The following is a 20,290-nucleotide window of genomic DNA, read 5'->3' as shown; positions in this document are numbered from 1 at the left end:
GAGAGATCCTTGATGAAAACCTGCTCCAGAGCATTCAGGAACTCAGACTGGGGTGGCGGTTCACCTTCCAACGGGACAACGACCCTTTGCACACAGCCAAGACAATGCAGGAGTGGCTTTGTGACAAGTCTGTGAATATCCTTGAGTGGCCCAGCTAGAGCCCGGACTTGAACTTGATCGAACATCTCTGGAGCGACCTGAAAATAGCTGTGCATCAACGCTCCCCATCCAACCTGACAGAGCTTGAGAGGATCTGCAGAGAAGAATGGGAAAAATTATCCAAATACAGATGTGCCAAGCTTGTAGTGTCATACCCAAGAAGACCTAGGGCTGTAATCGCTGCCAAAGGTGCCTCAACAAAGTATTGAGTAAAGGGTCTGAACACTTATGTAAATGTGATATTTCAGTTATTTATTTTTAATTACTTAGCAAAAATTTCTAAACACCTGTTTCACTTTTTTATTATGGGGTATTGCGTATAGATTGATGATGATAAAAACAATTATTTAATCCATTTTAGAATAAGGCTGTAACGAAACAAACTGGAAAAAGTGAAAGGGTCTGAATACTCTCTGAATGCACTGTATGCAATACTCCAAATGTGATCTATGTAATTGGAATGTGAATCTCTCTACTTTTGTATTGAACTCCTAGCAAGAAACAATACCATTATGTTAGCCTTTCTAATTCCATGCTGTGCCTTTATGCTAGTCTTTAGTGATCATGCACCCAGCTATCCAGATCCATCTGCATTTCAAAGCTGTAACCTCTCACCAATTATATATTTGCTTCCATTTTATTTTTCCTGCATTGTACTCCATTTGCCAGATAAATGTCCACTTATTTACTCTCTGTTTATCACTTTGTACCCTCCTTGTATTGTCTTCACAACTTACTTTCTTAGCTTTGCGACAGCAGCAATTTGCCTCTGGCCTCCCCAAAGCAATGGAGAAGGCAGAGGACAGTCTTCCAACCCGGTCTTCCTCATTCTGCGCTCGCGATGTGCATATTGATTTGAAACCAGGCATGAATTAGGCCACCCGTTTTGTAGAACACCTACGCTCTGACCGCAAAGATTATCTTGAGCTTCCGGTAGAATGTCTGTCCCATTCCCACTCTGACCTTTCTGTCCTCGGGCTTTCCCATTGCTACGGAGAGGCCAATCGCAAATTGGTAGAACAATATCCCATAATCTACTTGGGTAGTTTACAACCCGATGGTATAAACATTGCATTTTGCAGTTTCAGGTAACCCACATCCCTGGTGCACTCCTTCCATGCACATTCAATTGTTCACCTATTTATTTATTTTTCTCCCTTTGTTCACTTTTCCCATCTGCATCCATCTATCACCTACCATACTCTTTCGTATCCCCCTCCCTTCATACAGCCATCCACTGCCAATCCTCCCACTTCGCTCTCAGTCCTGATGATGGATCTCAATCCGGAACGTCAACATATACCTTTCTGCCTTCACGGATGCTGCTTCACCCAGTACCTTCTTCCCACATTTTTTTGTTTTGAAGCTAATTGAATATTAAAGAGTCAAACGTTTACCACAACATTGATAGAACTTGTTAAAATGTTATGAATTCATGAAGATGTTGAACAGACAGAAGGTACCTATGCTTAATCCTTCATTTGAAGTAATTGATCTTTGGTCACTGGCACCAAAGGTCTTTGTATGTGTTTTGATTGTCAATGTGTGTCGGAAAGAACTGCAGATGCTGGTTTAAATCGAAGGTAGATGCAAAATGCTGAAGTAAAGAAGGGTCTCGACCCAAAACGTCACCCACTCCTTTTCTCCAGAGATGCTGCCTGCCCCGCTGAGTTACTCCAGCATTTTGTGTCTACCTTTAGTAGACACAATAGTGGGTCAATGCAATAATTGATGTTCACCTCCTCATCTTCTGATTCATTGGCTTAATTGGTCAGTGTGCATGATTGATTATAACGGGCTGACCCGAGTTTAGCACTGGTACACAAGCACTAACTTCACCCCATTAAACCAGCACTTAAACACTGCATCACTCATCATCATCATCGTGAAGTGCTTACCTAAATTACATTCTGGAATCAGGAAAAAGTGTGTGCTATGCATATACCACTTATTAACAAGTTGCAAGAATATTATAGGTAGTACCAGGCATGTGGATGACTATAGGGTAACTATTATTGGTAAAGTGTTGTATGATAATCCCGTGTTTTAAAACTAAAATGTTGGAGTTGTTGATATTTATTTCAGGATTAATTCATTGTGTTCCTATGTTATTTGACTAGGTGCTCTGGGAGTCCTAATGGAAATGAAAAATCAAGGAATAAAGTTTAATAAAGACACTTACATACTGGCATTCGCCATCTGTTACAAGCTGGTAAATAATTTCTAAATTCATCAATTTCACTTTAAATCTGTTGCCATACCTGGAAAACCCTTGGTCAGTAGTGCTGATGTTGTTGTCAACTGATGATGGAGAAAAGGGGATTGCAAGAAAATACTAGCTCCCAAGGAACCTAAAGGCAGGAGTATTGTTTATAAGTGTAAAACATTTTCAGAAGGGCAAGAAACAATCTGCTGGACGAACTCAGCAGGTGGAGCAGTGTCAGTGGGTGGAAAGGATTGGTCAATGCTTTGGATTGAAATCCTACATTAGGACTGAGTTTGGAGAGAGAAAATACCCACTTAGAAATAGTGAGACAGAAGCTGGCACAGCGTCAGAGACCGAGTTAAATCCTGACTATAGGTGATGTCTGTAGGGTCTCCCTGTGACTGCGTAGGTTTTCTCCGGGTGCTCCGGTTTCCTCCAGACATACAGGTTTGTAGGTTAATTGGCTGCTGTAAATGTGAATTGTCCCTAGTAGGATAGTGCTAGCGCGTGGGGTGATCGCTAGTCGGTGCAGACTCGATCGGCCGAAGGGATTTTTTCCATGCTGTATTTCTAAAGTATAAAGACTAAAGAATCCACTGACTATCTCTCCCCTCCACTCTCAGTCCTGCTGCAGGGTTTCAACTCAAAATGTTGATTTGCTTTCCTCCCACATAACCTGCTTGATCCACAGAGTTCCTCCAGCAGGATGCTTATATCTTCAGATTCCAGCATCTGGAGTCCCTCATGCATCCATTTTCATGCAGGGTTTATCTGAGATTAAATCAATGAGCAACTGAAACTTGTAAGATATCCTTACTGTATAGGAAAGTCAGCATTAAACAAAATCTTCTTGTTCATTGTCTCTTTTAAGCTGTTTGTAATTAACCAGGATCTACATACTAAATGTAAAACTTTAGCCTCATTTTCAACACTTGAATTTCTTAGAAATTGAGATGTTAAGATTAGTTTTTTAGAGATACAGTGTGGAAACAGCCCACCGAGTCCGCATCGACCACCAATCGCCTGTACACTGGTGATATCCTGCACACTAGGGACAATTTGCAGAAGCCAATTACCTTACAAACCTGCACGACTTTGGAGTGTGGGAGGAAACGGAGCACCCGGAAGAAATCCATACGGTTGCAGAGAGAATGTATAAACTCCGTACTGTCCGGATTGAACCCGGGTCTCTGGCGATGTAAGGCAGCAACTCTACCTCTACGCCTATGTGCCACCGTTAACAGGTTCTTCGTCCCACCGAGTCTGCACCAACCAGCGATCACCCCGTACACACTCTATCCTACACACTAGGGACCATTTAACAATTTTACCAAAGCCAATTAACCTACAAACATGTACATCTTTGGAATGTGGGAGGAAACCAGAGCACCTGGAGAAAACCCAGGGAGAACATACAAACTCTGTACAGATGTGAGTTGTTCATTGTCCTGATTTAAATAGTGTCCCTTGAGTTATTGGTATTTATATCTGCCACATAACCACATTCAGGTATATATTTGTTATCATTAGCCAAAGTAAATATCATTTGCTTCTTTGGTACAGTCACATTGAATGTTGACTATGTTTGACTATGAGCATCTTTTGAATACGCTTGTCCCACAGAACTAGTTGTGCTAAGTCTTTGATAATAGGGTGTGGGTAAGTGGATAGATGTGGTGGTGATGGCTCAAACTTTGTTTTCTGATAAAACATCTGAACGTTACTCACACAGAATACCGTTGAGTCATACAGGATCTGCACTGTGCTGTTGGAAGAATCATTAACAAGAGGCAACTTCATCCCCCGTCATGCATACTATTTTGCAGTCGCACTTGCAATCGGACAGGTATGGTGTTTCTATCTAGTTTGACAGCATTGAAGTAGCACGTTGCTTCTGGGTTTCATGGTATAAATGTTAGGCGTACTGGAAATGTTCCTTTGAATGTAATTCTGTTTTGTGCGTCTTACCTGCAAATGCACAAGTAAAACTAATAAAAGTTCATAAGTTATAGGAGCAGAATTAGGCCATTCCGCCCATCAAGTCTACTCTGCCATTCAATCATGGCTGATCTATCTTTCCCTCTCAACCCCATTCTTCTGCCTTCTGCCCATAACCTCCAACATCCTTACTAATCAAGAATCTGTCAATCTCCACCTTAAAAATAACCATTGACAGCCTCCACAGCCGTCCGTGGTAATGAATTCCACAGATTCACCACCCGCCTACTAAAGAAATTCTTCCTCGGGCACGAGTTATTGATTTGGAAAGATCAGCCATGATCACAATCAATGGCAGTGCTGGCTCGAATGGCCTCCTCCTGCACCTATTTTCTATGTTTCTATGTTTCCTCGTCTCCTTTCTAAAGGTGTGCCCTTTTATCCTGAAGCTATGGCCTCTGATCCTAGATTCTCCCATTCGTGGAAACATCCTCTCCGCATTCACTCCACCCAGGCCTTTCACTATTTGTTCATTTATTTATTTTGCAAATTAAGATATTGGCTACATACTAAAGTCCTTTAGTTTTTGCAGCAATTCATTTATTTTGCAGTTCCACACAGATGAATTGATTTAAACTGTTGTTTAATACAATGTAGCAGATCCCGCAAGGCAAAACCAGATCCACTTGATGTTCTACAGTTTTGCTGTCACCTGATGTCCAGTCAACATTCTGGGTGTTGTCATTCGCCAGGCCAGGCCAGGCCAGGTTGAATGCTTTGGCTACAAAAGCAGCTTAGAGGTTGCGGAGGCAGTGACTTCCCTTCTGTCTCTTGAAAGCCCTTCCACCTTTTGCACAGCACACGATCGAGGCGGAATGGAATACTCTCCACTGGACCAGATGTAAGCAGTTTGAACAAAGCCCTGGATGCCCAGTGTTGGCCAGGACAAATCGGCCAGCTTGATTAGTACCTAATCCACGATGTTACATATCAATTACATCAACAACCTTTACAATGTGTAGTGTGCATTGTTTAGAAAGTGAACTGCAACAAATCAGCAAGTCTTTTGACAGTTCCTCACAAACACACAAGCAGCATTAATTTTTGCCTCCAACTTCCCACGCCATCCTGAATTAGAAATGTATTCTCGGGAACATTGTGTACAGGTCTGGTATGCCTACCTTGGGGACGATATATTTGCGAAAGAAAGAATGAAACAAATGCTTACCAGACTGGTTTGTGGGATGGTGGATTTGCCATTGAGCAGGCTGGGAGTTTAAGTTCATGTCATAGAAGCAACATTCGGCCCATCGAGTCCACTCTTCCATTCAATCATGGCTGATCTACCTTTCCCTCACAGTTTAGAAGAGTGAGAGGTGATGTACTTGAAGTATACACAATCTTGTATACACAAAGCTTGTCTAAACAATGTAGAGATAATAGACAATAGGTGCAGGAGTAGGCCATTCGGCCCTTCGAGCCATTCAATGTGATCATGGCTGATCATCCCCAATCAGTACATCATTCCTGCCCTCTCCCCATATCCCCTGACTCCGCTATTTTTAAGAGCCCTATCTAGCTCTCTCTTGAAAGCATCCAGAGAACCTGCCTCCACCGCATTCTGAGGCGGAGAATTCCACAGAATCACCACTCACTGTGAGAAAAAGTGATTCCTCGTCTCCGTTCTAAATGGCTTAATCCTTATTCTTAAACTGTGGCCCCTGGTTCTGGACTCCCCCAACATCGGGAACATGTTTCCTGCCTCTAGCGTGTCCAAACTCTTAACAATCTTATATGTTTCAATGAGATACCCTCTCATCCTTCTAAACTCCAGAGTATACAAGCCTAGCTGTTCCATTCTCTCAGCATATGACAGTCCCGCCATCCCGGGAATTAACCTTGTAAACCTATGCTGCACTCCCTCAATAGCAAGAATGTCCTTCCTCAAATTAAGGGACCAAAACTGCACACAATACTCCAGATGTGCTCTCACTAGGGCTCTATACAACTGCAGAAGGACCTCTTTGCTCCTATATTCGATTCCTCTTGTTATAAAGGTCAACATGCCATTCGCTTTCTTCACTGCCTGCTGTACCTGAATGTTTACTTTCATAGAATGATGTACAAGGACCCACATATCCCGTTGTACCTCCCCTTTTCCCAACTTGACGCCATTTAGATAGTAATCTGCCTTCCTGTTTTTGCTACCAAAGTGGATAACCTCACATTTATCTGTATTAAACATCATCTGCCATGCATCTGCCCACTCCCCCAACCTGTCCAAGTCACCCTGCATTGTCATAGCATCCTCCTCACAGTTCACACTGTCACCCAGCTTTGTGTCATCTGCAAATTTGCTAATGTTACTTTGAATCCCTTCATCCAAATCATTGATGTATATTGTAAATAGCTGCGGTCCCAGCACCGAGCCTTGAGGTACCCCACTAGTCACTGCCTGCCATTCTGAAAAGGACCTGTTAATCCCTACTCTTTGTTTCCTGTCTGCCAACCACTTCTCTATCCATGTCAGCACTCTACCCCCAATGCCATATGCCCTAATTTTGCCCACTAATCTCCTATGTGGGACCTTATTAAATGCTTTCTGAAAGTCCAGGTACACTACATCCACTGGTTCTCCTTTGTCCATTTTCCTAGTTACATCTTCAAAAAATTCCAGAAGATTAGTCAAGCATGATTTCCCCTTCATAAATCCATGCTGACTCGGACCGATCCTGTTACTGCTATCCAGATGTTCGGCTATCTCATCTTTTATAATTGACGCCAGCATCTTCCCCACTACCGATGTCAGGCTAACTGGTCTATAATTCCCTGTTTTCTCTCTCCCACCTTTCTTAAAAAGTGGGATAACATTAGCTACCCTCCAATCCACAGGAACTGATCCTGAGCCTATAGAACATTGGAAAATTATAACCAATGCATCCACGATTTCTAAAGCATCTTCCTTAAGTACCCTGGGATGAAGACCATCAGGCCCTGGGGATTTATCAGCCTTCAGTCCCATCAGTCTATCATTTCCTGCCTAATGTGTATTTCCTTCAGTTCCTCCGTCACCCCAGATCCTCTGGCCACTACTATATCAAGAAGATTGTTTGTGTCCTCCATATAATTCCCTGGTGGAAAATAAAGAAAACTGCAGATGCTGAAAGCCTAGGGTGTGGGCCTGATGGAGCATGCTGAAGGTACAGTTCGGTATCTACGTCACTCCTTAATGGTTATTGTTGAGATGCAGGAGCCATAGACTTAAAATAAAGGGTCACCAATTGTGGACAGAGGAGAAAAATAATTTTCACCCTAAGACTAATGAATTTTTGGAATTCTGTATTAAAGTGGACAATGGAGGCTCAGATATTGAGTAAGTTGAAGACAGAGATGGATAGATTTTGTGATATTATGGAAATCGAGAGATATCCCTGGATCAAAAATTTGGAATCTTCTTGCCAACACCGAGAACATTATTGCCATGGTGATGGCAGTGGTTAAGAAGGTGGATCCATTTTCCCAAGAGACCACGGTGGACATTAAATGCAGTTCCTGTCTGTGGCACCCATATTATGTGAACTATTTTGCTTTAAATAATGAATATGTTTCTCGTTTCCTCATTCCCCAAATGTAACACACTTTTCTGTGCAGTATTAAATGAATAAAAACCTAGCAGTTTAACACAACATTTAATATCAGCACATGGAGGCAGTATTTGAGAAAAATAAAACAAGGCACAGTTCAACTAGTCCCAAAACATCAGCAGGTATTGAGGGAGGATTGAATTAAATCTGGAGCTTTTCCATAATTTCGGTCAGATAACCTGCTGACACTTGCCACTGATGCACAGACAAGATTAGCTTTCCTTAAATAAAAATATAATTGGGACCCCAGGGTTGCTTGTGTGACCAGCATTTTGACCTCAGCTAGTTGTCTTTGAAGTGATAGGTGTGGGCTACTGCTATCCATATGAAACTGCTCCACAATTTTTTGAGTCGTATTTTCCAGGGCTTTGACCCAGATCAATGAGGGAGCAAGCAAAATACTCTTGAGTTTTAATTAACTAGAACTGAATGACAGAGAGAATTTTAGAATTCTGCCAGAGGGAAGTGGAGGACAGGGATGAAAGATTTTATTAAAACAATCGATGAAATGCTGCCAATTGTGGTTTGGGAATACAAAGGAGTGTTCACTGGGACAAAGATTTTCAGTCTTCCATGTGCATATGTTCCAAGGTTGTAAGTTATATTTAAAAACATATATTGTTTCATGAACATTATTACAATGTTATAATGCTCCACCATATTTTTAATCTATCAGCATTTATGGTGCATGGTTTGGTCAGGGCTGTATTTAAATGATGAATCTGAGTATTTTTTATTCTGCATTGGTGCCATACATAGAAACATAGAACATAGAAATTAGGTGCAGGAGTAGGCCATTCGGCCCTTCGAGCCTGCACCGCCATTTAATATGATCATGGCTGATCATCCAACTCAGTATCCCGTACCTGCCTTCTCTCCATACCCTCTGATCCCCTTGGCCACAAGGGCCACACCTAACTCCCTCTTAAATATAGCCAATGAACTGGCCTCAACTACCCTCTGTGGCAGAGAGTTCCAGAGATTCACCACTCTCTGTGTGAAAAAAGTTCTCCTCATCTCGGTTTTAAAGGATTTCCCCCTTATCCTTAAGCTGTGACCCCTTGTCCTGGACTTCCCCAACATCGGGAACAATCTTCCTGCATCTAGCCTGTCCAACCCCTTAAGAATTTTGTAAATTTTGTATAAGATCCCCTCTGAATCTCCTAAATTCTAGAGAGTTTAAACCAAGTCTATCCACACTTTCTTCATAAGACAGTCCTGACATCCCAGGAATCAGTCTGGTGAACCTTCTCTGCACTCCCTCTATGGCAATAATATCCTTCCTCAGATTTGGAGACCAAAACTGCACGCAATACTCCAGGTGTGGTCTCACCAAGACCCTGTACAACTGCAGTAGAACCTCCCTGCTCCTATACTCAAATCCTCTTGCTATGAAAGCCAACATACCATTCGCTTTCTTTACTGCCTGCTGCCCCTGCATGCCTACCTTCAATGACTGGTGTACCATGACACCCAGGTCTCGCTGCATCTCCCCCTTTCCCAATCGGCCACCGTTTAGATAATAATCTGCTTTCCCGTTTTTGCCACCAAAATGGATAACCTCACATTTATCAACATTAAACTGCATCTGCCAAACATTTGCCCACTCACCCAGCCTATCCGTCACCTTGCAGTCTCCTAGCATCCTCCTCACACCTAACACTGCCCCCCAGCTTAGTGTCATCCGCAAACTTGGAGATATTGCCTTCAATTCCCTCATCCAGATCATTAATATATATTGTAAATAGCTGGGGTCCCAGTACTGAGCCTTGCAGTACCCCACTAGTCACTGCCTTCCATTGTGAAAAGGACCCGTTTACTCCTACTCTTTGCTTCCTGTTTGCCAGCCAGTTCTCTATCCACATCAATACTGAACCCCCAATGCCATGTGCTTTAAGTTTGTATACTAATCTCTTATGTGGGACCTTGTCGAAAGCCTTCTGGAAGTCCAGATACACCACATCCACTGGTTCTCCCCTATCCACGCTACTAGTTACATCCTCGAAAAATTCTATAAGATTCGTCAGACACGATTTACCTTTCGTAAATCCATGCTGACTTTGTCCAATGATTTCACCACTTTCCAAATGTGCTGCTATCCCATCTTTAATAACTGACTCTAGCAGTTTCCCCACTACCGATGTTAGGCTAACTGGTCTGTAATTCCCCGTTTTCTCTCTCCCTCCCTTCTTAAAAAGTGGGGTTACGTTTGCTACCCGCCAATCCTCTGGAACTACTCCAGAATCTAAAGAGTTTTGAAAGATTATTACTAATGCATCCACTATTTCTGGAGCTACTTCCTTAAGTACTCTGGGATGCAGCCTATCTGGCCCTGGGGATTTATCGGCCTTTCATTCAATTTACCCAACACCACTTCCCGACTAACCTGGATTTCACTCAATTCCTCCACCTCCTTTGACCCGCGGGCCCCTGCTATTTCCGGCAGATCATTTATGTCTTCCTTAGTGAAGACGGAACCAAAGTAGTTATTCAATTGGTCCGCCATATCCTGGTTCCCCATGAACAACTCACCTGTTTCTGACTGCAAGGGACCTACATTTGTTTTAACTAATCTCTTTCTTTTCACATATCTATAAAAACTTTTGCAGTCAGTTTTTATGTTCCCTGCCAGTTTTCTTTCATAATCCATTTTTCCTTTCCTAATTAAGCCCTTCGTCCTCCTCTACTGGTCTCTGAATTTCTCCCAGTCCTCCGGTATGCTGCTTTTTCTGGCTAGTTTGTACGCATCATCCTTTGCTTTGATACTATCCCTGATTTCCCTTGTTATCCATGGATACACTACCTTCCCTGATTTATTCTTTTGCCAAACTGGGATGAACAATTTTTGTAGTTCATCCATGCAGTCTTTAAATGCCTTCCATTGCATATCCACCATCAACCCTTTTAGAATTAATTGCCAGTCAATCTTGGCCAATTCACGTCTCATACCCTCAAAGTTACCTTTCTTTAAGTTCAAAACCATTGTTTCTGAATTAACAATGTCACTCTCCATCCTAATGAAGAACTCAACCATATTATGGTCACTCTTGCCCAAGGGGCCACGCACAACAAAACTACTAACTAACCCTTCCTCATTACTCAATACCCAGTCTAAAATAGCCAGCTCTCTCGTTGGTTCCTCTATATGTTGATTTAGATAACTATCCCGCATACATTCCAAGAAATCCTCTTCCTCAGCACCCCTGCCAGTTTGATTCACCCAATCTATATGTAGATTGAAGTCACCCATTATAACTGCTTTGCCTTTGTCGCAAGCATTTCTAATTTCCTGTTTGATACCATCTCCAACTTCACTACTACTGTTAGGTGGCCTGTACACAACACCCACCAGCGTTTTCTGCCCCTTATTGTTTCGCAGCTCTACCCATACCGATTCCACATCCTCCAAACTAATGTCCTTCCTTTCCATTGCGTTAATCTCCTCTCTAACCAGCAACACTACCCCACCTCCTTTTCCTTTCTCTCTATCCCTCCTGAATATTGAATATCCCTGGATGTTCAGCTCCCAGCCTTGGTCACCCTGGAGCCATGTCTCCGTGATCCCAACTATATCATACTCATTAATGGCTATCTGCACGTTCAACTCATCCACCTTATTACGAATACTCCTTGCATTGAGACACAAAGCCTTCAGGCTTGTTTTTACAACGCTCTTACCCCTTATACAATTATGTTGAAAAGTGGCCCTTTTTGATTTTTGCCCTGGTTTTGTCTGCCTGCCACTTTTACTTTTCACCTTGCTACCTATTGCTTCTACCTTCATTTTACACCCCCCTGCCCCTCTGCTCTTGTACCCATCCCCCTGCCACATTAGTTTAAATCCTCCCTGACAGCAGTAGCAAACACCCCCCCAAGGACATTGGTTCCATTCCAGCCCAGGTGCAGACCGTCCTGTTTGTACTGGTCCCACCTCCCCCGGAACTGGTTCCAATGCCCTAAAAATTTGAATCCCTCCCCCTTGCACCATTTTTCAAGCCACGTATTCATCTGCAATATCCTCCTATTTCTGCTCTGACTGGCCCGTGGTACTGGTAGTAATCCAGAGATTATTACCTTTGAGGTCCTACTTTTAAGCTTATCTCCTAGCTCCCTAAATTCATCCTGTAGGACCTCATCCCTTTTTTTTACCTATATCTTTGGTGCCAATATGCACCACGACAACTGGCTGTTCACCCTCCCCCTCCAGAATGTTCTGCAGCCGTTCAGTGACATCCCTGACCCTTGCACCAGGGAGGCAACATACCATCCTGGAGTCTCTTTTGCGGCCGCAGAAACGCCTATCTATTCCCCTGACAATTGAATCCCCTATTACTATTGCCCTTCCACTCTTTTTCCCCCCTCATGTGCCGCAGAGCCACCCATGGTGCCATGAACTTGGCTGCTGCTGCCTTCCCCTGATGAGCAACCTCCCTCAACAGTTTCCAAAATGGTATACCTGTTTAGGAGGGAGATGACCGCAGGGGACTCCTGCACTACCTGCCTACTGCTTTGCTGACTATTGGCCACCCGTTCCCCTTCTGTCCTCTTACCTTTTACCTGCGGTGTGACCAACTCACTGTACGTGCTGTCCACGACTTTCTCAGCATCGTGGATGCTCCAGTATGAATCCAACCGCAGCTCCAATCGTTCAATGCGGTCTGCCAGGAGCTGCAGCTGGACACACTTCCTGCAAACGTAGTCACCAGGGACACCGACCATATCCCTGATCTCCCACATGTTGCAGGCTGAGCAAACCACGGGGCCAATCTCCACCGACATATCCTACTCCCAATTTAACTATATTAAATATTAAAAAAACACAAAACTTTATCCGTTAAACTTTACTAATAAATACTGTACCCTTATCTCCCAGAATCCTTATCTCCCAGAATCCTTATCTCCCAGAATCCTTAACCTACCTTATCTTTAGCTTTATTTGCTGTTTCAGTGTAGCTTTCTTTAAGGGGAAAAAATATTCCTCAGTGACTGTAGAGAAATTTGAATCGACCTAATATTTGTTGTGGCATCTCTGCAAACTCAGCATGATGTCTGTGGATGATTCTTTGTTTTTGTGCAAAAGCTAATGTTTTCTTAAATTCATATTTCAGCATGATGTGGAAAATGCTCGGTCAATCTATTCACAGATTATGCACACAGACAGCAACATTTGTCATAATCTTCATGTAAGTGTATCTATCACTATTCGGGGAAAGATTTTGATTTAGTTAGTAGCACTAATCATGATCCAATGAAGAAATGAAAAGAGCCTTCCATTTACGCACCATCTTTCACAACATCAGGACATCTCGTCAATGTATTTCTGAAGAGTAGTTTATTGTGAGAACATTGGCAGCCAATGTGCACAGCACCATGATCTGACAAAGAAATGAAAAGAGTATTCAATGTATGCACCATCTTTCAAAACATCAGAACATCTCATGGGGTTGCAGCTAATGCAGTATTTCTGGAGAGTATTTTTTTGTGAGAACATGGGGTGGTGAATCTGTGAAATTCTTTGCCACAGAAGGCTGTGTAGGCCAAGTCAATGGATATTTTTAAAGCAGAGATAGATAGATTCTTGATTAGTACAGGTGTCAAAGGTTATGGGGAGAAGGCAGGAGATTGGAGTTAGGAGGGAGAGATAGATCAGCCATTATTGAATGACAGAGTAGACTTGATGGGCCGAATGGCCTAATTCTACTATTCCTTATGACCTTATGAACATTGGCAGCCAATGTGCACTACACCATGAAAATTCAGTCATCCAATGAGTTCAGAAATTTGGTGGGTAATATGAATGAGGACAAACATTGTAAATGTGCTATGCTTTCACCAACTGTAAACATGCTTTGATTTTGAACGCCTAGTAGTTACCAAATTTTATCATTTTATCAAATGTGACTACTATATTTGTTCAGGTCTTTCTACTGGCTTTGTCAGGAGAACAACAGAACCTGATCTCTGCATTGGAAGCAGCAATTGGTAGTACTGTCTCAAAATTTGTGAAGAAGGTGTCTTTCGCACACGAAGTGGTAAGAACATAAATTGGAAACCTTTTATCTTAACTGACTGACTTCTAAAATATTTTTTCGGTTTGGGTCAAAATCCAAGATTTTAATCCTACTACTTAATAGGCTTTGTCCTGGCCCTCCTTTTTTTCCAACTTTCTTCTCCTATTCCTCCCCAACCTCCTACCCCCCCAACCCCACCCGCATCCACAAACAGTGCCCTGTAGAAAAGCCCTGACCAAAAAGTCAACTATCCACATTGTCCAGAGATGCTGCCTGACCCGTTGAGTTACTCCAACACTTTGTGTCTTTTTTTGTCAGCCAGCATCTGCAGTTCCTTGTCTTTAAATTTCACACAGAAAGGAAGTTGAAATATACCTGATGTGCTGATTATAGTCATACAGCGTGGAAACAGGCCCTTTCCACCCAACTTGCCCATGCGACCAACAAGCTACCCTTACACTGGTCCCACCTGCTCGTGCTTGGCCCATAACATTCTAAATCTATCCTATCCAACTGTCCAAATGTCTCTTAACTCTTATGATAGAACCTGCCTCTGGCAGCTTATTCCATCTACCCACTCCCTTGTGTGGAAACAAAAAAGTTACCCCTCGAGTTTCTATTAAATCTTTCCCCCTCACCTTAAGCCTATGTCCTCTAGTTCTCAATTCCCCAACTCTTGGCTAAATACCCTGTGCATTTAGCCGATCTATTCCTCTCTTGATTGTGTACACCTCCATAAGATCGACCCTCATCCTCCTGTGCTCCAAGGAATAAATAGTTGCCTTTGTGTCCTGAGAATTTTTTCTTCCTTTTTAAAGAAGGTCTATCGTTTTTGAACAGTATAGTGATGAGTGTTGGGGGGTTATTTATCTGGAAAAATACCAGAGTTTGAGTCCAATTCTTTCTTCTCTTGATGTCAACCGACATGGATTTCCTCTATAATTTGGGTCATTTTATCTTTCTCAAATCCAACCAACCATTCTCTTGCCCTCCATCCAACTGCACAACATCCCCTTCATCAACTTGACTGCATCCATCTGAATTGGCATACCCTCCACCTCATCACCTCCTCTCATGTGATCCACTCACCCACTATCCTGAGGGTCCTTCCCCCAGCCCACCCATCTGTGTATTGCTGCCAAAGGCACATCTCATGATGCTTTTGTCCTTGTATGTGGTAGAACATTGGAGCCTTCCAATTAGTGGACCAAGCATAGAGTATCCTGTGGACCAGATTTACTGTATTTCATGGAATGATTTTGGCATCGCTGGTACATATGATTAAATGCACTTTGCTTGTCGCTTGTCTCATCACTGAATTTGTCAAAACATGCTGTTTTAAAAAAAAAAAAAAAAGGTTTATCATATGTGTAGTCAGATAGCATATCTATCCATGCCCTGAATAACTGTGATTCACTTCTCATCAAGATGGCTGTGGTGCGAGAAAGCATGGAGAACAACTCAGAGCTTCAAGGCGAATGTGAGGATATCTGTGAAATGCTGCAAAAGTCTGGACAGATCACTGCATTGAGTCTTGATGAAATGCTGTGCCACACACCAGCGGGAAGAAAACCTCTTAACCCTTTACTAGATCAAAGGAAAATTAGCCGACGAACTTTGCAGCCTCTGCGATCAACCTTGTTGTCTGAATAATTTGACTGGACTGGACTCTGCATCCTTGGATATCCACATCCCACATCCTTTGGAAAATATTTGTTTCCATCCTCTCAATGTAAGAAACTAAATATTTGGTTCAACGCAACAATGAACAATATAAATGATACATGAAAGGTGATAAGCTATTTTTAAAGATTGTAATTGTTTCCTTAGCTGGGAATAGCTGTGCTTTCCTCATAAGAAGTCTGCAAATGAATAACTGTGTATTTGAATGCGGTGGCCTTCATTTATTGATGGTGTTCAGTGGATGGGGAGGAAAAGCAAGATCCAAATTTATTGTCTTTCTATTTGCACATCCGATGACCTGGCAAATAATTGCGAATATTTAATCATATTTTTATTAATGTGAAGCTAATAATTTATCAGGTGCTCTGGTTCATTGAAACAGAAATTAGGTGCAGGAGTAGGCCATTCGGCCCTTCGAGCCTGCACCGCCATTCAATATGATCATGGCTGACCATCCAACTCAGTATCCCGTACCTGCCTTCTCTCCATACCCTCTGATCCCCTTAGCCACAAGGGCCACATCTAACTCCCTCTTAAATGTAGCCAATGAACGGGCCTCAACTACCCTCTGTGGCAGAGAGTTCCAGAGATTCACCACTCTCTGTGTGAAAAAAAGTTTTTCTAATCTCAGTTTTAAAGGATTTCCCCCTTATCCTTAAGCTGTGACCCCTTGTCCTGGACTTCCCCAACATCGGGAACAATCTTCCTGCATCTAGCCTGTCCAACCCCTTAAGAATTTTGTAAGTTTCTATAAGATCCCCTCTCAATCTCCTAAATTCTAGAGAGTATAAACCAAGTCTATCCAGTCTTTCTTCATAAGACATTCCTGACATCCCAGGAATCAGTCTGGTGAACCTTCTCTGCACTCCCTCTATGGCAATAATGTTCTTCCTCAGATTTGGAGACCAAAACTGTACGCAATACTCCAGGTGTGGTCTCACCAAGACCCTGTACAACTGCAGTAGAACCTCCCTGCTCCTATACTCAAATCCTTCTGCTATGAAAGCTAACATACCATTCGCTTTCTTCACTGCCTGCTGCACCTGCATGCCTACTTTCAATGACTGGTGTACCATGACACCCAGGTCTCGCTACATCTCCCCTTTTCCTAATCAGCCACCATTTAGATGGTTCGGTATTAATCAAAAGCCATACACTTGTCCAAACGCACAAAGATGTTCTAGGTGACTAGTTGCCAACCAGGCTTGTTAGAATTTTGTAAAATTATAAAAATGCTGACATTATCTTTATGGTAACTCGAATGAATCTGAGCCTCCTTTACTTGAAGAAATAACTGTCATAGATGATAACATTAATTTTTTTTTTTAGAATGGTCTCTATTCCCAGCTTTCATCAGGTTTGGAACACTGTCTCATCTTACTTCACTCCTCTGAGAGAAACAAATTATATTTCTTGGTCATGAAAGCAAATACTAGAAAAACACCAGAGGTCGGGTGTAATATGTGAAAAGAAATGCATTTTAGATAATCCTATTTCCTTATACCCTGTTGGTGGGGTATAATTTTAGCCATTCTTTCTTAAACATGAGCAAAAATGTTGACGTCACTATAAACCAGAACTAATTCTTTTCTACCTCGGCCAACATTTTTGCTGCAATTAATAATCCAAAAGAGATATCTCGATTTTCCTTTGAAAAGGGAGACTTTGTCTAAATGGATAGTATTTTTTTGGATTACATTTCACAATCACTCAATGCCATTTATTCAAATAAGCAGACTTCAGTACACTGACTCTTTTGATTTATTAAATGTCCTCTGTTTTGCAGTGTTTATTAATAATATGCAATTCAATATTGCAGTATCCTCTACACATGCTGTCATAGTCTGTATTTTGATTGCTTGTTATTGTGAAGTATATCACAATATGAATTGAAATAATTGTAAAATTGAAGGAAACTGAATTTTGAAATAAAGGGGCACAAAGAGCATTTAGCTTTTATTTTCAAATGTAAAATCTTTTTTATTTCTCTTTCTTTTAAAATAATGCAATACAAATATGATGCACTCAGCAATTTGAAAACATCTTTATTTTGAAAAACAGCGTTTTTTAAAAACAGCTTTAAAAAAAAAATTAGCCTGTTCTAACCAATTTTTTAAACTGCAATTGTCTTGTATTGTTGTGTCCATCATCACACACCAATGGACTTAATACAATAAAGGTTCAGCTATCAGGTGACTTCCATATTGATTTGTCATACCACTTGACCATGAATGTATCGAGAGGAGCTAAGGTCAGTCAAGGTCAATGTGGACATTGCTGCTAACAGTCTCCATCTTCATTCGTGGTAATAGACTCTTTGTTCATTTTCCAAGTGATCCCTTATCTTCTTTGACTCTGGGATTCATTACTTTTTAAACAAAGATCATGCTGCATTCAATACCAGATTAGAAAAAGGGGCAATCTGAAAATAAGTTTAAATTCGGTGAAATTCTATAAAATGAAAACTACAGATCTAATATATTACATCATACATATGTATGAAGAGCAGTTGTTTTAAAAAAAAAATAATTTTATTAGTTATTTATTTCGGACAGATAAAAGAATAAAAAGCAAATGTGAAACAGCATACAATAAACAAAACACAAATATTTATAAAGTGTCATAAACAATATCTATAAATAAATGAAATCATATGTGTCCGAAAAGGAGCAGGAAGAAGCCAAAGCTTATTAATTCCCACCCCTTCTTCAACTGCTTGTAATTATCTCATACAAATTTAGCAGCTATATGTACACCATATGTACACCAGCCACTATATGTACACCAAATTATTTACATTTGAACACTAATCAAATATTTACAAAAAAAGAAAAAGAAAAGAACAAACCCGCAAATACTATACAGTATCTTAGTCATATATACAACCCATCACTCTATAATCACCCTTCCCAATACAATCAGTAAACAAATATCACAATCACCTATCCTCATCCCAATATCCTTTTAAACAAGTGTTTTTGTACATTTTTTTAAATTGAATTATGCTTGTGCTAAGTTTTATCTCCTGTTCCAAACCATTCCACAAATTCACACCACAGATTGCTATGCACATACTTTTAAGAGTTGTTCTGACATTGAGTTTTTTTTAAAATTATGTTCCCCTCTCAAATTATACCCACCCTGTCTTTCCATAAACAGTTTTTGTATATTTCTTGGAAGTAAATTATTTTTTGCTTTGTTCATGATTTGCGCAGTCTTAAATTTAACCAGATCAGTGAACTTCAGTGTATGGGACTTTAAGAATAATACATTGGTATGTTCAAGATATCCAACATTATTGATAATTCTTATTGCTCTTTTTTGTAATGTGCATAATGGCTCTAGTTCTCAATTCCCCAACTCTTGGCTAAATACCCTGTGCACTTAGCCGATCTATTCCTCTCTTGATTGTGTACACCTCCATAAGATCACCCCGCATACCCCATATCTCCACACAGTAACTCAGATATGGCAATATGAGTGTATTATACAAAGTATGTAATGATTTGTGGTCCAGAATGTGTCTTGATTTTCCCAATATTGCTATAGACTTTGCCAGTTTTGCTTTGATGTGGTTTATATGTGATTTCCAGCAGATTAAAATAGGAGTTTCAATTCTTGTGGGTTTAAGTTAATTGAGATTACCAAAATTTGGTGAGTACATTTGTTGAGGGAGAACAAGGAGGGAAGAGACAAAGACTTTAAGACGTTTGCCTTCCATCACAGTGAGGAGGTGCCTGGTGGACTCACTGTGGTGGATGTTAAATTTGTGTGTTTTGTTATTTTATTATATGTATGACTGCAAGGCACAAAATTTCATTCCGGAAGGTCTGAATGACAATAAAGGAAACTTTACTTTACTTTACTTTACTTAAAAGTGGCTAGTATCCTGGTATATATTTGATTGTCAGTGGAAGGTTTGGTATACATTTGGTCTAAAAACATTACAGATTATGGATTAGTTTATTGTAATATACATCAGGAAGCAATGAAATTCATTGTTCACATGAAGCTCCCAGAGTAAACAGTATACATGCAGTCTTGACAAATACAATTATAAATCCAATGACTAGTCCAAACAGTAGAATGATGCAAGTTTGTAGTGCAAAGAATATTAAAATACAATCACAGAATAATTGAATGAGGTAGAGTTACAGTTAAGAGTACGTGGCAGCACATCTTGGAATGGGATGTTAAGGATTGGTTCTGGGGTCGGATAGCAGTGGGTATGAGGTTGTTATTAAGTTTGGACATTCGAGCTGTCAACTTCCTGTATCTTCTGTCAAGAGGTAGAAGAGAGAAAAGGGAATTGCTAGGGTAACAGATATCATTTATGATATTTCCAGCCTTCCTGATGTAATGCACTGTGAAGATGACCAGGATGGAAAGAAGTGAAGAGCCTATGATGGACGGGGCTGTGTTCACTCCTCTGGAGGTTTAAGCGATTGGAAGCAGAAAGGTTGTCCTCGCAGGCTGAGCAGTATCCCATCAGAATACTTTCTACAGCGCATCTGTAATTGTTTGAGAGAATCCATGTGGACATGTTGAATCTTCTCTGCTGAGAGAGTAAAAATAGTAACGCACTTTCTTGATCACTGCTTTGGTGTGGAAGGAGCAAGTCAGGTTGTTGGCGTCAACCATTTCTACAG

General features: G+C 41.2%; 1 protein-coding gene across 4 annotated transcripts in view; it reads left to right on the top strand.

Annotated features, from left to right (window-relative positions):
- Positions 1 to 17,588, top strand: part of ptcd2 (pentatricopeptide repeat domain 2) — a 45,033-nt gene extending 27,445 nt beyond the window's left edge. For 3 of the 4 annotated variants that reach the window (XM_055632173.1, XM_055632174.1, XM_055632172.1), the window contains exons 6-10: positions 2,280 to 2,371; positions 4,098 to 4,211; positions 13,056 to 13,130; positions 13,866 to 13,979; positions 15,387 to 17,588. In XM_055632173.1, coding sequence (XP_055488148.1) covers positions 2,280 to 2,371; positions 4,098 to 4,211; positions 13,056 to 13,130; positions 13,866 to 13,979; positions 15,387 to 15,611 — 620 coding nt within the window. In that variant the 3' untranslated portion in view covers positions 15,612 to 17,588. Of the gene's footprint in view, positions 1 to 2,279; positions 2,372 to 4,097; positions 4,212 to 7,363; positions 7,517 to 13,055; positions 13,131 to 13,865; positions 13,980 to 15,386 lie in introns of those variants that run through there. The other variant, XM_055632175.1, reaches the window with a different exon arrangement.
- Positions 17,589 to 20,290: the final 2,702 nt, after the last annotated feature.

Source organism: Leucoraja erinacea, chromosome 3, assembly GCF_028641065.1.
Source record: "Leucoraja erinacea ecotype New England chromosome 3, Leri_hhj_1, whole genome shotgun sequence".
Classification (NCBI taxonomy): domain Eukaryota; kingdom Metazoa; phylum Chordata; class Chondrichthyes; order Rajiformes; family Rajidae; genus Leucoraja; species Leucoraja erinaceus.
This window is presented reverse-complemented; position numbering and strand designations above follow the sequence as displayed.